The sequence below is a fragment of the Lithobates pipiens genome, unplaced genomic scaffold (genome assembly GCF_037356315.1).
Source record: "Lithobates pipiens isolate NorthernLeopardFrog02 unplaced genomic scaffold, aLitPip1_a1.2 Scaffold_23, whole genome shotgun sequence".
NCBI classification, from domain to species: Eukaryota; Metazoa; Chordata; class Amphibia; order Anura; family Ranidae; genus Lithobates; species Lithobates pipiens.
The window spans coordinates 119589005-119605935 of NW_027507785.1; the positions used below are offsets into that span (position 1 = coordinate 119589005).

The 16931-nt window shown below is 42.9% G+C and overlaps 1 protein-coding gene across 3 annotated transcripts in view; it reads right to left on the reverse strand.

Annotated features, from left to right (window-relative positions):
• The window catches only part of STIMATE (STIM activating enhancer), a 188934-nt gene that overhangs the window by 15522 nt on the left and 156481 nt on the right, over nt 1–16931 (reverse strand). Inside the window, exon 1 of one of the 3 annotated variants that reach the window (XM_077452268.1) lies at nt 2934–3077. The exons of 1 other annotated variant lie outside the window; for it this stretch is intronic. In XM_077452268.1, the coding sequence (XP_077308394.1) occupies nt 2934–2948 (15 nt within the window). In that variant the 5' untranslated portion in view covers nt 2949–3077. Of the gene's footprint in view, nt 1–1846; nt 1931–2933; nt 3078–16931 lie in introns of those variants that run through there. One more of the 3 variants, XM_077452267.1, reaches the window with a different exon arrangement.

The following is a 16931-nucleotide window of genomic DNA, read 5'->3' on the forward strand; positions in this document are numbered from 1 at the left end:
CCCATCAACACAGTCAGTGTTGATCGAGGAATCCCTCCTGTGGAACACATTCCTTGCTGAACCAGCTGAGATTTTAACTGCTTATGGCTGGCTTTAGCAAAGAGGAAAGCAAACATGACAAAAGTGCCAAGTGTTTTCTTCTATTAATTTGCCATTACTGGTGCAGATATCCATTAACCATGATAATAGCAAAATGCTAGCATCTGGTCATGACATTGAACAGTACCATTATTTAAAAACACTATTCTCCAAAACACCTAACATTAGGGCTAAAGCTGCAAAGGCAATTCTAATGCCCCGTACACACGAGCAGACTTTTCAACATCCAAAGTCCGACGGACTGATTCCGTCAGACTATTCGATCGTGTGTGGGCTGCAACGGACTTTTGATTCGCAAAAGTCTGACGGACTTTAGAAATGGAACATGCTTCAAATTTTTCCGACGGAACTCCGCCGTACCCGGTCCCTCCGAAAAATTTGCTCGTGTGTATGCTATTCCGACGGACTAAAACCGACGCTAGGGCAGCTAATGGCTACTGGCTATGAACTTCCTTATTCTAGTCCAGTCGTACATCATCACGTTCGAATCCGTCGGAGTTTAGTGTGATTGTGTGTGGCCAAGTCCGCTCAGTCGAAAAGTCCGTCGGAACTCTGTCGGAACTCCGGCAGAACTCCTTCGGAAGTCTGTCGGACATAAGTCCTCTCGTGTGTACGGGGCTTAATCGTTTACTACTAAGACTACTGGCAGTTGCCCTATAAGCCTAGAGCTACACAGGATTTTTTGGCAGATCAGTCATAGTACTAAAGTTGGTAGCGATTACTCTTTAGTAACAGCAATACATCACTAAATATATGGATCAAATAGCTCTGTATTGGGTAAATTACACAAATACTATGTAGTAACATTTTATAGCGATCAATTGCACATGACTGGAGCATTGTTTCATCATGGAGGATATATCACTATTTCACACTGTAATTGAGGTATATCTAAAGCCAAACTTTTTTTCAGTTTTAGAGTAGGGGATGGTACCACTCTTCCTACTAGGAACACAAACAGCAATAATCTGACAGGGGTTCCAATCCCTCAACACTTTGCCTAAATCTAAAAAAAAATTTTGGGCTTTACATGGACTTTAAGAAAAGAATGATTGTAACTTGGGTGGAAGTTGGAAGGAGGATTTGAGAATTCTATACTAAACCATTCTGTGCCCCATCTCTGGCCATGTGGGCTTCATCTGTATTCGCTTCCTTATTGACACTGTCACTGTCTAAAGAAAATCCTTGCTAATGTCTAGGATTTATTTAAAAGAGCAGTAGAGTCAGGCCGTTTAGACTAGTCAAATATCCACTGACTCCCTAAAAAAAAAAATATATATATATATATATATATATATAAAAAAAAAAAGTGACATGGCATAATATTATTATTATTATTATACAGGATTTATATTGCGCAGAGCTTTACAACATGAGGGCAGACAGTACACTTACAATACAAATCAATACAGGAGTGATCAGAGGGCCCTGCTCGTTAGAGCTTACAATCTAGATCTGTGGACTCTTCACACGCTCATATTTGCAGGGGAACAGTAAAAAAGCAACAAATTAAACCAAAACAACCTTCACAGCAGAAGTATAAGTGCTAGAAATAATTAAAAAAAGACTGTGCAGACATGTAAATGATGGATAGCATGCATTTCAAATTACACAATGAGTTTATGCAGCATGAGTGACTACTTTATAAACACAGGCAAAGAAATGTGCAAGTGCTCAGATAACAGACTCCCTTTACATAGGCATTATGGCATGCTGCAGTCATTCAGAAGGGGAGGGGAGGGCAAACCTTAATCCTGGAGCTGGCACGATACTGGTCATGAACCTGCCAGCAGCTCTTGCATATAAAGATCGACATTTTGTTGTCATCTAACTGAAGAGCAGGAGTGACAAAGATGACAGTGCCTTCTAATTTAGACTTGGTGAGTCACAAAGTCACCTTGAGAGAGTCTGCACCAACTCAGAAACTTGGAATTCCAAAGACTACGCTTTGTGGCACAGAAGGGATTTACAATAGGCTTCTCAATGAAATTCCTAGAACTGGACAATATACTTTTTGTTTTAATAGATTACCAGAATCTGAGAAGTTAGATTTATGTGGCATAGAAGAGTCCCAGAAATTAAATCTGGCAACGTCAGCATTCAAAATGTAAAAAGTGCACAAACCTCATCAAAGTTATGAAAAAAGCTGCCCATCGCATAATTGTTCTAACTGAACTGATGGTGCTGTTTTTTTCACTGGAATTTAAAATCTCCCAATTTCTTATATCTTGTGGGGTCCACACTCCTGTGATCTCCATATGTAGTTGTGGTGCCATTTATGGAAAAAGTGGTTCTCCCCCTGGTGGACTTGGAGCATACAGTAAACAGTAGAACTAACCATAGGCTGGTGGCAGATTCTCACCCCTGGAGAAGCATGCGGAAGATTTAGCCTACCAAACTCGGATTGTAATTAAAATCAGGTTGTACTGCCCCTTTAAGGAATAGCTTGTCAGAAATTATTCACTAGCACTTATATTATATATTGGCACAATTCAGTACCTTATAGTACATAAGTTAACAGTACCAAAATATTCTAAACAAATACTGTTGTGAACAAATATATAGCTAATGGCAAAACAGACTTAAGAGGCCATACAAATGTATGTATATATGAAATAATTTGGAAGTTTAGGTATATATTAGATTGTTAAAAAGAAAATAGTATGTAAATGAAAAAAAAAAACATGTTACAAAACTGTTATAGTGGAGGAGAGGGGAAAAAAAAAGTCATTACTATTGTTTGCATATAATAAAAAGAAAATTTGTACAAAAGTAATGAAATTTAAAACAAACACCTAAAATACTGGACAAAAAAGTAAATATGAAAAGCTTACCTGTGGCTGGGACATCTTTGCTTGTTATCTTCCTAACACACAGACAGACACAATGCCTCCGTGCTTTCTGTTCCCAGCCTGGACAAATGTGTCTATATATAAGAAGGGGCTGACGTGTGGGGTGGGTGTCACATTAGTATACACATACAGCCTTTTCCAGAGAAGCTAGACACTCAGGATTTTAATCTGAAAGATGACTCCAGTTCAAAGAATTTAAGCAACTGTTTCTTAAATTTGGGTACAAGCTAGAGCAGTAACTATATTTATAAATATATATACATCACTGTTTTCTGTATATTATACAGACAAGGCGTCTGGCAGCATTAAGGTATTTAAAAGCCTTATTTTTATATCAGGATAAAAGATGTTTATACCAGGGGTCCTCATACTTGTTAAATAAAAGGCCAGTTCACTGACCATCAGGGTGTCTGTGGGCTGGACTGTTGCCAGTAGTAGTAATAAAATGCCCCCTCCCTCATCAGTGGTCCGTAAAATTAAAAAATGTCCCTGCATCAGTGAGAATAATAAAATGCCCCCACATCAGTGGTCAGTAGAAGTAATAAATGCCCCTGCATTAGTGGTCAGTAGGACTAAAATGTCTCTGCATCAGTGTTAAGTGTAATCAATGCCCCTCCATTGGTGGTCAGTGGGAGTGAAAAATGCCTTGGTGTCAGTGGTCATTAGGAGTAATAAATGCACTCTTACATTGTGGACAATAAAAGTAATGCCTCTGCATCAGTTGAAGTATTTTATCCCCCTGCTTTAATGATCAGTAATAGTAATAAATGCCCTTGGGTCAGTGGTAGTAATTTATGCAGATATAAGAATGGAGCAAGAAGTATGATATATGCTGGGCAATACATAGGATATATAGACGTAAAACGAGAGTCAATAAAAGTCTATTAAAGCACACCAAGAGTTAACTCTGTTCCAGATATTACATTAGCTGTAGCTTCTCAAAAGAGCGAAAGAATCTCTAAATCAAAATATAGAAGGAACACCAGAGGGCACAATTGAAGTTTAGTGTACAATTGTATAGACTCTACAATTGTATGATCTTGTGAGTTTTCATTTGTCTATAAAAAGTGCATGTCATAAACCCTCTGAGCTGGCACTGCTGTCATCTCCAAAGTCTCTGTGTAGATTGCCTGGCAACAGGGGATGACATCACATACTGAGAGGCATAAAGGCTACGCGTTTCAAAGCTGCCAGGCTTCCTCCTGAAGCCTGTCCCTCCTCTACAAGGATAGCGTTTATGTACACATGGGACTGCAAGGCTCAGCATTACTAAGTAGTGATAGACATCATAGAAATAATAAAACCAAGCTGAAATATATATATAGGTGTGATATAGATGTAGTATATGGATAATACAACTCATAATAAAAGGAATGTATAAGAACATATAAAATATAAATAATGGTACCTTATGAAATTCATTACATTATGTCAGGGACCCGCCAGGGCAGAATGGGGTGCATGAGTGCGTGCATGCTCATTCCTGTTCAGGCAGAACATCGGCGCCTGTCTGCCCAGGTGCGGCAGTGTGCTTCTCAGGTGCGCCAGTGCGCGCAGTGGGTGCGTGCGCCATGGGTACATGTGTGCACGCTAGCGCTGCTTGGTGCCAAGAGGCCTTTAAAGGAACAGCAGCTGCTCTTGTGCAGTGCTGTTTGATCTGCAGCCTAGTAACCCCCTGGTCTGCCAGCTGATCATCTGTACCGACCGGGCTTGACTGATCTACCCGTTATTTCCTATACCAACCACGGTTTGCCTGACCTTGCTGTTACCTCCTGCTTGTTACCCATTGCCAGACCTCTGCTTGTTTATTCGACCCTACTGCAGCCTGCTGTTTGGCCTGCCTGATTACCTGCTCTAACGTGGCTTGTCTGACTCTGCTACTGCCTGCTGTCTAGTTCTGTGTATTCCTGTACTCACCTGGCTTGTCTCATCCAGCCCAGCCTGCTGTTAATCTTGCATCCACCAGCTCATCAGGACACTGACCTATTCCTGCCTCTGCTGTCATCTGCAGTTCTAGCCATCCCTGGAGGGTCCTCATCCTGCTTCTGTACCAGCCATTACTACTTCCACAGGCACACCTACCCCACTGCGTTCACGAGACCACTGTCCCCATCCCAGTGGCTCCTGAACCAGGGCTGTAAGAGGTCTCATCCTACAAATCAGGCTTTACTATGAGGTACGTAACACATTAAAACATTTGAAACAATTAAAATAAATAAATAAAAAATTATAATAAATATAGAAAAAACAAATAATGATATAAATTTATATATATGCAGTTGTGCTCATAAGTTTACATACCTTGGCAGAATTTATGATGTCTTGGCCAGTTTAGGCCGATGTGCATTCTTTACATTCTTTACATATTTTTTGAAAAAAAAAAAACACAATACGTATTGTTGGTTTGTGCAAAAGTTATAGCGTCTACAAAATAGGGAATATATTTATGGCATTTTTATTATTATTATTTTTTTTAATAGTAATGGTGTTGATCTGCGTTTTTTAGCAGGACTGCGATATTGCGGCAGACAGATCGGACACTTTTTAGGGACGATTGACATTTATACAGCAATCAGAGCTAAGGATAGCCACTGATTACTATATAAATGTCATTGGCAGGGAAGGGGTTAACACTAGGGGCGATCAAGGGGTTAAATGTGTGTCCTAGGGAGTGATTCTAACTGTGGAGGATGGGACTGCCTGGAGGAGGAGACCGATCGCTGTTCATACTTAGTATGAACAACAGATCTGTCTCCTTTCTCTTGACAGAACAGATATTTGTCTGTTTACATTGATAGATCTACGTCCTGTCTCTCTCAGGAGCAATCGCGGGTGCTCGCGGACACCGGGCACGCGCATTGGCTCTGTCATCGTGTGCAGTCCCCCTTAGTGTTCTTAAAGTGGCCTCCGTACAGCTATGTCGATTGGCCCAGGGGAGCCAATCTGCCTGAGTATAACTGTGGCGGCTGGTCCTCTAGTCGTTAACAGAAGCAGTAATCTCAAAGCATACTGTATATAAGTTATTGATCCAAGAGGAGGGGAGGGTCACGTGACAGGAAATGTTGCATAAAAGGGTGGGTTAGTAATACCTTACTATATGTAGAGAATAGAAGTAAATACAATAAACAGCAGCGGTGTGTTCAAAAAACTGTACACTTATTTCAAACAGAAAGCTTTATGATACATTTGGAGCATATGAACACGTCACAAGTGAATAAACACTAATACCACTTAAATGTAGCATAACAAAAAGTTAGAACTATGGGGGGAGGAAGATGTAATCTCAACACAGTGATCGTGCCAGTATTCAAATTAACATTTTGCAAAGTGTATTTTACTATTCATTGATATGTTTTTCTTTTTGAATTTTTTTTTTTTATTATTTCACATAGCAGTGAACATTGTAATGAGAGACATATCAGTAATCACAATTTACGGCTGTTGAAGGGGTACAAAAGCATTATAACAACAAATTCCATCGCTATGTTTTTTTTCACTTTTCTCTATTTTAATCAGCTTGAAAATGTTAAAGGAGCACTTCATACCAAACGTTATCATTTTGTTCCTCTTCTGTGGCGCACTTTGCATCTTTCTGCATTAAATAACTTTTTATTAAACTTGAAAAGCTTAAGGCTGGGTTCACACCATCGCCGAATCCTTCACACAGCAGGAGTCCGATGCTTGCTGATTTACCATTTCAGGTTCAATTTCAGCCCAAATTTTGGACTGAATTTGGACCTGAAACGGACCAAAAAAGGCACCATAGAGAGCCAGTCGCATTGTCCTGCTATGGGAATTGGATGCCGGGAAACCCCACATCCAATTCACATAGTTGTGAACCCAGCCTAAAGGGTGAGTGACCCCAAAATGTTTTGCTTCTTTCTTTTTTGGGGAGTGTTTTGCTAATCAGTGATAAGTTTCTTTGCATTTCTCCACATTTTCAACTACTTTTTTGATGTTTTCCTTTTTATTATCTTTGGGAGTGTAGTTCAATGATACATTTCCTTGCACTTTTCTGCATTTCTAATCCCTTTTTTGACCAACTTCCAAGCTCAGATTTCCAAATTCAAAGTTCTGCTTTCCAAATTCAGATTTCTGAATTAAATATAGGGAATTATATTTTTTCTATTTTGAGTTCCCATTTCTCAATTCCAAACTACAAATTTTGAGTTCTGCATTCCAAACTCAGAATTTAAAGTTCCAAATTCTAAGTTAGAAGTTCCCAGTATAAAATTCCAGATTTACCTGATCTGAGGAGATTTCTATTGCCAATGGTACCCGGCAGGGTTGCCCCCTTTCATCCCTATTGTTTGCCATTGTCATAGGACCCCTGGCCCAAGCCATTAGGTCTAATCCCTCCATTCATGGCATACAAACATCATCGACACATTGCAAATTATCCTTATATGCAGATGACCTTCTCCTATATGTTACCCAACATCAGCATCCCCTCCGTACTGGCCAAAATTCATAGATATGGTTTACTTAGCAATTTTAAGCTTAATGTCTCTAAAACGGAAGCTTTAAACATTTCTCTGCTGCATACTACTATCTCCCTTCTCCAATCCAATTTTCAGTTTCATTGGCAACCCAGAGCAATGACCTACCTGGGTACTGCCATCTCAGCTCACATACCAGACCTATATGCTCTTAATTATAGTCCGAACCTCACGAAAATCAGATGGTTGACTTAAGCACGGCATGACATTCAAACCTCTTGGTGCGGTCGTATTAATATCTTATAAATGGATCTACTCCCTAAGTTGCTATACTTATTTCAGGCTTTACCCATAGCAGTTGCTTCCACCTTTTTTGCCCTCTACCTTCTTTGCCGATCCGGTTTGTTTGGGGTGGTGGCCATTCCAGACTGAAACACAAGCTCCTCTGTTACCCCAAATCTGAAGGTGGAGCAGGACTCACGGATTTTGAGATATATCACACCTCTGCAGTGGTTTCTCGCCTTCTGGAGTGGTTTCCCCATCCTGCGAATAAAGCCTCTACCTTGGTGGAGCAGGACATGTCTCCTGTAGATCTCCGAGCCCTACTATGGGGTTATGAGTCCACATATAAATCCCTGATTACACTTTCCCCTCAGTGGCTCTTCAAGACTGGTACCGCAGGAGAGATGGCTACTTGCTATCCAGTATCCACGACCCATGCCAATAAAGTCTGTCATTGGATAATATAGCCCTCCCTAAGGGTAAAGGGTTGTCGACTTTCGGGTCTTATGACAGATCCACCTGGCCCGTTTGTTTGTACATAAGTGCCTTGGATCTTACATAGCCCAGCCTGCAGCTACCTCTTCTAAGATAAACTGGTTAACAAAATTACACTTATCCAATTATTGTAAAACATTATTTGCCTCAAATCAGATTTATAGGGCCTTGTTAGGTTTTGAAAATCTCTCTCTTACCTGAGGCCTCCATCACACTCTATCAGCGATATACAAACTCTACTGGCTTACATCCACAATAAACCTCCCTTTTCTAAACGTTGGTCCAGGGAGCTGGGATGTGAGGTTACTGCTGGAGACAGGCACAAGGCATTCCTCTTTACTCACAAACCTTCTATTTCAGATTATACTCAAGAGAAAAATTACAAACGAATATCTAGATTGTATAGGGATCTGGTCACTATCAATCGAATCTTTCCATCAGCTGTGGACACATGTTGGTGATGTCTCTCCATATATGGTGGGATAGTGACACTATCCGCCCCTTCTGGTCTCAGATCTTCCAGATCTACGTGGAGGATTACGATAAGCCCATAACCCCCAGCCCCTCTATAGCTTATTGTCTATTCTCCGGGGATGATTAAATTCCAAGTGTCCAGCTTATTAAAAAATTCTTCCTTTCTGCAGCTAGACAATTAATCTCCAAGTATTGGAAGAATGCTGCTGCCCCACCCCCATCTTTCTGCATGAACAAAATTAATAATATTATGCTGATGGAAGAGATGTAAGCTAAGTAGCTTGATAAGTGGGAGAAATTTTAAAATACTTGGTTTATATGGATGCATTAGTCCTCTTCGGATAAAACGAGGAATAGAGTCTGTCAATAGATCTACTTCTCTCCCTCTTGCACTTTAATTAGTTTTACTCCCAAAGAGAACTAGTTTCCTATATCCAGGGCCATCTTTAAGGCAGGGCAAAAGGGGCAGCTGCACTGGGCCCAGTCATTGTTGTGGGGCCCAAAGCAGCTGCCTCATACTTGCCAACCATTCCAGATTAAATTCCCTTGTCCCTTGAATTTTAGTCCTGTGCTGTGTCCCAATATCTCAGTGTGAAACTACTAATGCTGGTCAGCTCTGCCCTATTGTTGTGTACAGATGACTCACCTGCAGACCCTGTGTTTACATGTAAATTATTACATGTGATTATTTTTTTTAAAAAGGGAGCACTACACCTTAAAATTGTTCTTTTTTTTTTTAGCTATTTAGGGTGCATTATGTTTTAACAATTATTATTGTTTTTTATAATACATCCCAGGACACGGGGCTTTCTAACTATTACCCTTGGGTTATATATTGTCACTTTCGGGTGGATACTGACATGTGAAGTAATGGGGCTGTCCTTATCCCAGGTATATAACCCCTCCCAGTCCATCAGGCTTTCAATTTTCAGTGTGCTTAAGTGATGTACCCAGTTGTCTCTTCCTGTACTAGAACAATGTTCATTTTAAATGCATAGACCTATGTATTGTAATAATATTAACCATTTGCCAACCGCCACATGTACATTTACGTTGGCAGAATAGCAGGGCTGGGCAAATGGGCGTACAGGTATGTCCCTTTGAATTTTCCACAGTGTGGTCACGTGCGCACCACCCTGCCGGGAGCTCTGTGAGTAGGATTGCGGGCCCCGCAGACTCGATGTCCATGGGGATACCTGTGATTGCCTCACGGAGCTGAAGAATGGGAGATGCTAATGTAAACAAGCATCTCCTTGTTCTGCCTAGTGACACTGTCACTGATCATAGCTCCCTGTAATCGGGAGCTATGATCAGTGATGTGTCACACACAGCCCCTCTCCCTAACAGTTAGAATCAATCCCTAGGACACACTTAACCCCTTCCTAACCAGCTAGTGGTTAACCCCTAGTGGTTAACCCCTTAACTGTGAGTGTTATTTTTACAGTAATTAGTGCAATTTTATAGCACTGATCGCTGTAAAAATGACAATGGATCCAAAAATGTGTAAAAAAAAAATTTGTCAAAATTGTCCGAAGTGTCCGCCATAATGTCGCAGTCCCAATAAAAATCGCAGATAGCCATTACTAGTAAAAAAAAAAAGTAATAAAAATGCCATAAAACTAACCCCTATTTTGTAGAATACGTTTTGCGCAAACCAATCAATAAATTATTATTGATTGTTTTTTTTTATTGCTTATTGTTTTTTTTTTTACCAAAAATATGTAGAAGAATATGCCTAAACTGAGGAAAAAAATTTTTAAAATTTTTTTTGGGCATATTTATTATAGCAAAAAGTAAAAAATAATGCGTTTTTTTCAAAATTGTCGCTCTATTTTTGTTTATAGCGCAAAAAATAAAAACCACAGAGGCGATCAAATACCACAAAAAGAAATCTCTATTTGTGTGAAAAAAGGACATCAATTTTGTCTGGGAGCCATGTCGCATGACCGTGCAATTGTCAGTTAAAGCGACACAGTGCCGAATCGCAAAATGTGCTCTGGTCTTTGGCCAGAAAATTGGTCCGGGGCTTAAGTGGTCAAGCAGTTAAGGACCGGAAGGATTTGCCCCCTTAATGACCAGGCCATTTTTTGCGATATGGCACTGCGTCGCTTTAACTGATGATTGCATGGTCGTGCGAAGTTGTACCCAAAAAAATGTATGTCCTTTTTACCCCCACAAATAGAGCTTTCTTTTGGTGGTATGATCAGCTCTGCGATTTTTATTTGTTGTGCGATTTTGAATATATAATAATAAATATCCTAAAATTTTAAAAACAAAAAAAACAATTTCTTCCTCAGTTTAGGCCGACATGTATATCACAATAAGCGTATATTGGTTCGCGCAAAAGTTATTGCGTCTACAAAACAGGAGTATTTTTATTATAATATTTTTTTTTTTACTAGTAATGGTGGTCATCAGCAATTTTTAGCGGGACTTCGACATTGAGGAGGACAGATCGGACACTTTTTTGGGACCATTGACATTTATACAGTGATCAGAGCTAAAAATAGCCACTGAATACTATATAATTGTCATTGGCAGGGAAGAGGTTAACACTAGCGGGTGATCAAGGGGTTAATTGTGCGTCCTAGGGAGTGTTTCTAACTGTGGGGGGATGGGACTGCCTGGAGGAAGAGACCGATCACTGTTTAAAATCAGTATCAACAGCAGATCTGTCTCCTCTCTCCTGACAGAATGTAGATCTGTCTGTTTACATTGACAGATCTCCATTCTATCTCTCTCAGGAGTGATCGCGGGTGCACAGTGGACATTGTGGCACAAACCACACCAGAACTGGGGCCAAGACCTTTGTGAGTACCCGAGGGGTGGAGGCAAGACCAAAAGTCAACACCGTAAACTGAAAATGCTCTTTTCCCATAGTAAAATGGAGGAAGTCACATACGGAGTACGTAATCGCCATCCGTGATATGTCGACAGAAGCGCGAAAGTCCCCATGATGAAGAGACACCACCACCATGTGGATGGACTCCATTCTGACCTTCTGGAACTGGGACAAGCATACCCTGAAGCAACAGGGCTTGCACAGCCTCAAGGAGAGCTGCCAACAGTCCGGTGACAGATGCCAATTGGGGAAAAAACCTTTTCTGGGGTTCAAGACTGGAACACTAGGACATAGGTGAGGGCACGCCTTCATGCTGAAGGGGACTTGTGCGTGGGTCTAGGGAGCCCCGCTCTCAGCTCACCAGACCAGGTCCATTGCGTGCCGAGAAGAAGTACCGCATCCGCTACGAGGCCCTTTTCCCCATTTCAGACTGTGGAAGACATAAGACATGTACATTTCCCTACTGTGAGACTCATAACAATATCATCCAGGGTAGCCCCAAACAGACATTGTCTTGAAATGGTAACCCAGTCAGAGCTTTTTTTAGAAGCCCAGTCTGAAGACCAACACTTAAGCCCCAATACATGTCTAAGCACCACTGCCCAAACAGAGCGCTTAGCAACCAAGGGAACTGCGTCCAAGAGGCATCGCATACAAACTGCCACCCCGACCAACTGGTCCACCAACTCAGCGAAAGCAGGGGGAATCATGGTCGCCTTGAGCAACCTAGAGCCAGGGGGATCCACTACTGGTGGAACAGTCCACTCTTTAAAGAGGGACAACACAAGGGGTTCCTCACAGTGGAGCATCTTTGGAACCACAAAGGAATGCTGGACACTCCCACTCTATATGAACAAATATTCCAAAATAGGGGGGAGAAGGGAACCCTTTTGCTGTGCGAGACAGTTTACGGGTACCAAGGGGACCGGCACCTCAGCCGCAGCCACAGCTGCATCCTCCATCTTAAAAAATTTCCTGCACAGATGTAATAAGGGAGACAACCAGAACCTTCTTGTGCGTTACTGCAGTTTTGCACTAACTGACCGGACAGGGAGTGTGGCCACCAACCCCGCAAAGTGGGCCACATCCACGACGGCAGAGCCAGATATAGGATCAATCAAGACCGATGAGGCAGGGGAGGGTGCCATTTACCTGCCTATATGCCTAAGTGCCACCTGTGAAAACGCAAAGAACACGGGGGGGGGGGGGGGGGGGGCACCGTCTGAAACCTCTGCAGCCTTAAGCTCTGCACAGGGGCATCACTGAGGTCCCACATGGGGGATGTCGACCGAGGCCCCGCACAGGGGATGCTGACCAAGGCTTCTCACAAGGGGCACCGGCCGAGACCCCAAACTTGGGCGCCTACTGATACCCTGCACTGTGGGCACCATTGCACCCCTAACAGGGGCACTGGCTGAGACCACACAAAGGGGGCACCTACAGATACCCCACACATTGGGCACCACTGGACCCCTCACAGGGGGCTCTGGATGAGACCCTGCACAGGGGGTACCAATGGATGGTACCAGGGCGCACTGCTGAGGCCACCCACGGGGCATCCACTAAAGCCCCTCATAGGGGGCACCTATGGAGGGCGCACACAAACAACCCCCCCAAAACAGAGTCACCCTCAGAGCCCCCACAGTGGCATCCCTAAATTTTCAGCCGCCCACCACAAGTGCTCGGCAGGCCGCAAAGCCGCAGTCTTAATTAATGGAGGGCCACCGCAGGGGGCGCGGATTTGCAGATGTCTAGTCACCCACCCAAGGGGGATGTGGGGGAGAACCCCAGAGGTACTGACCACCCCAGGGAGTACCCACGCCCCACACCACTCCAGGGAAAAAGAGGAGGGGCCCCTTACCGCTCCAGCGAGTGCGCAAGTAACAATCGCAGACAGACTCTCGTAGCCACTGAAGTGGGGGGCTGTCGGCCATGAGAAATGCTGCAACTCAGTCCGAGACCCGGTCGTATGCGACCTTGCGAGACATTTAACTCATAGGGCCAGCCCCCTGTCCAGTGGGACTATGTTGCAACAAACCAAGCGCGTAGCTGTGGTCTGCACGTGCTCGCTGGCCAGACTTGGGAGACCACTGGATCTGTCCAGCCTGTCGCCCAGTCCAGCAGTTGATTGTAGAAAAGATTCAACAGAAAAAAGCAAAAACCAAAAAATTGTCAGGACCAGAGATCCCAGCAGGGAACTAAGTCCTTACTCCTGACTAGGCAGAAAAAAACTGAAGACCTGTAGCAGAGAGCAGAGGGGGGGGGGGGTGTATATCACCTAGGACTGCCCATAGGCGTAGCCAAGTCTTTTTTCTGCCTAGTGTCCTACTCCTGTAGGGGGAGATATAAGAAAAATATATGTGTAGCGCTATGACAAAGGAAGAAATAGAATTATACGTGTCACCATATAAGTCTCAGATAATGAGAAACAAATTCCCTAGTGGTAGATAAACATGAAACATAAAAACCACATTTAAGCAGTTAAGTGAACATATTAAAAATTGAATATAAGTGAAAAAATAAACGAATAGTAATCCTTCATGAACAATTCACAAAGAAATGTGCCAATACTGAATTAGTCCCAAATAGAGATGGCCTTGCGGTTCGCCCGGCGGTCGGTTCGCAGCGAATTCTGCTCGTTCGCGATTCGCCAAACCGGCGGACTTCTGCCGCTGTTCGTGGCAGCCATATTTGTTTACATTGTGAAGAACTTTGACCCATGACACATCCATCATGGGGTGCAGGACAGCCAATCGAGACATTTCAGCACATGGACATACACCCTACCTTATAAATAGACCTGATCTGGCGGCCATTTTACATTCTGTCTTTTGTCAGTGTAGGGAAAGGATGCTGTGTGGAGCAGGGATAGTCAGTCTAATCACTAGCTAGCTAATTAGCTATTACTATTAGGTCCACAGAAGTCCTTTTAAGGACTGGTATAGGTGTACAGTATATAGGGTTGTAATACACCTATAATATACTTTCTTTCAAATATAGAAAGTATATTATGGTGCACTGCTGTGCTGCTGAGTGTCGACCGATTCTGCAGCTGTCTTTTATCAGTGTAGGGAATGAGGGACAGTTTAGTGTTTGGAGCAGGGACAGTCTGCAAATCACTAGCTACTAGGTCCACAAAGGTCCATTTAAGGACTGGTATAGGTGTACAGTATATAGGGTTGTACACATATAATATACTTTCTTTCAAATATAGAAAGTATATAATGGTGCACTGCTGACTGTTGTGCTGCTGAGTGCTGACCGATTCTGCAGCTGTCTTTTATCAGTGTAGGGAATGAGGGACAGTTTGGTGTTTGGAGCAGGCACAGTCTGCAAATCACTAGCTACTAAGTCCACAAAGGTCCCTTTAACCTCCCTGGCGGTATGATTCTGTCAGGAATTCTATTCCAAAAGCGGTACAATTCTTTTGCATGAAAATTTGGTGTTATGTATCATAGGCCTGCAATTCTTAGTAATTACTTACTAAAACCTGACCAAACAAGGCTCTAGTAGACATCCCAGATGTGATAAAGTTTGAAACACAAAATCATGAATTATAATCTTATAAATAATATAATTTTATTCAATAATGTAATGTGAAATAATGAAATTTGTCAAACAAAGAAAATTCAATAAACATCCTGAGTGTGATACATTTTGAAGCAAGGTACAGCACACAGTCCAACATCACAATCCGGACAATAGAACCGGCTTTCTTTTCGGACTTTTTTTCCACTGCTATCTCTCTTTGAGCAGCAAACCACGCACATCCTGGTAGGTGCTGCCTTTTTTGCGGTTGGTGGTATGTAGTCCACAAAGTGACAACCTGTTAGGCGTTCTGGGTTGACAACGTCAACAGCATGTCGTCCAGGTCTGATCGCAGATCCTGATGGTGTCTGGTGTTGGAGGAAAATCTGCTCAGCCACCTTCCAGGTAAAATCGGCATGAATAAGAGGCTTGCGACTCTGTGCTCTGTATAGGACATATGCGTTCCAAAGGCATTGCTCCAGAAGATGCCGGAAAATCTTTTTATAATAAAGTGGGATATGATCGGATAGAATGTCATTGCCTGATCGGCTCTGTCCACACCTCGCATAGTGCAATTATAGTCTATGACGACTTGCGGCTTCAGCACATCTTTCCCACGTTTGGTGTGGACCATGGCAGTGGCGGTATTGTGCACGGTACTCATGAGACACACGTCCTTCTTGTCTCGCCATTGCATTGCCATCATCTTACCCTTCTGCCAGGCAACCATTTCTCCGGTTTTTAGATTTTTCCTGGAGAACAGAGATGGCATGTCACGTCGATTGGGCCTAACAGTACCATACGCATCGGTCTTGTTTTTTAGCAAAACATCAAAAAGTTCCGGAGACGTATAGAAGTTGTCCATGGTGACACAATATCCCTGGTTCAGCAATGGCTCCAGCAGTGTGAGGACTGATGATGTGGTCATCCCATAGCCGCTGTACCTGGGGTTGAACTTCGTGCCTTTACCGGTGTAAATGACCGAATTCCAGATGTACCCGGTGGATGACTCGCAGAGCATGTAGGACTTTATGCCAAATCTCGCTCTTTTGGATGCAATAAATTGTATCCAGCTCAGGCGTCCCTTGTAGGCCATCAAGCTTTCATCCACGCAGACGTCCCTTTCTGACATGTAGGTCCGCTGGAAATTGCTCACAATAATTTGCGATACCTCCCAGATTTTTTTGAGTTTGGGTGCAGGATGCGTGGCCTCATCAAACTCTTCATTGTTCGTGAAATGGAAATATTTCATGATGAGGGAAAAACGGTATTCGGACATCACGGTACCAAAAAACGGAGTGGCCAGTAATTTATTGGTGGTCCAGTACCATTTCTGGAGCGGTTTCCCCACCACCCCCTGAAGAATAATGAGTCCCAGGAACTGCCAGATGTCCTCTTTGGTCACTGGTTCCCACTTTCTGCTTCGGGAAAACCTGGCATGCAGCGTAGCGGATTGCTGTACCTGGTAGCGATTTGTCTCTGTGACAATTTTTTCAATTACATCCTCAGTGAGAAATAATTGCAGGTATGCCAGAGGATTGTCACGTTCGACATCTACCTTCATCCCAGGTGATCCAGTGAAGGGGAATCTTGGCGGCGCTACCAGGTCTGTATCGCAGTCAATAGGGCACCAATTGCGCACATCGCTGAGGTCAGGTGCAGGATCATCACCGCTATCACTTGTCAGATCCGTGTCAGTGTCAGACGACAAATCTCCCTACGACTCACTATTGCTAATTTCTGCGAGCAACTCCGTGTCGCTATCGCTGTCACTCAGCTGGTTCAATGGCGATTTTGCAGCGAATTGGCGCTTTTTTGATGCCATGTTATATTTTATTTTATTGGAGGCAAGGGGCACTGTATAGTTTATCAGTCAGATAGAGATGATACAGTGTAATCCTCTCAGATTACAATGTATCA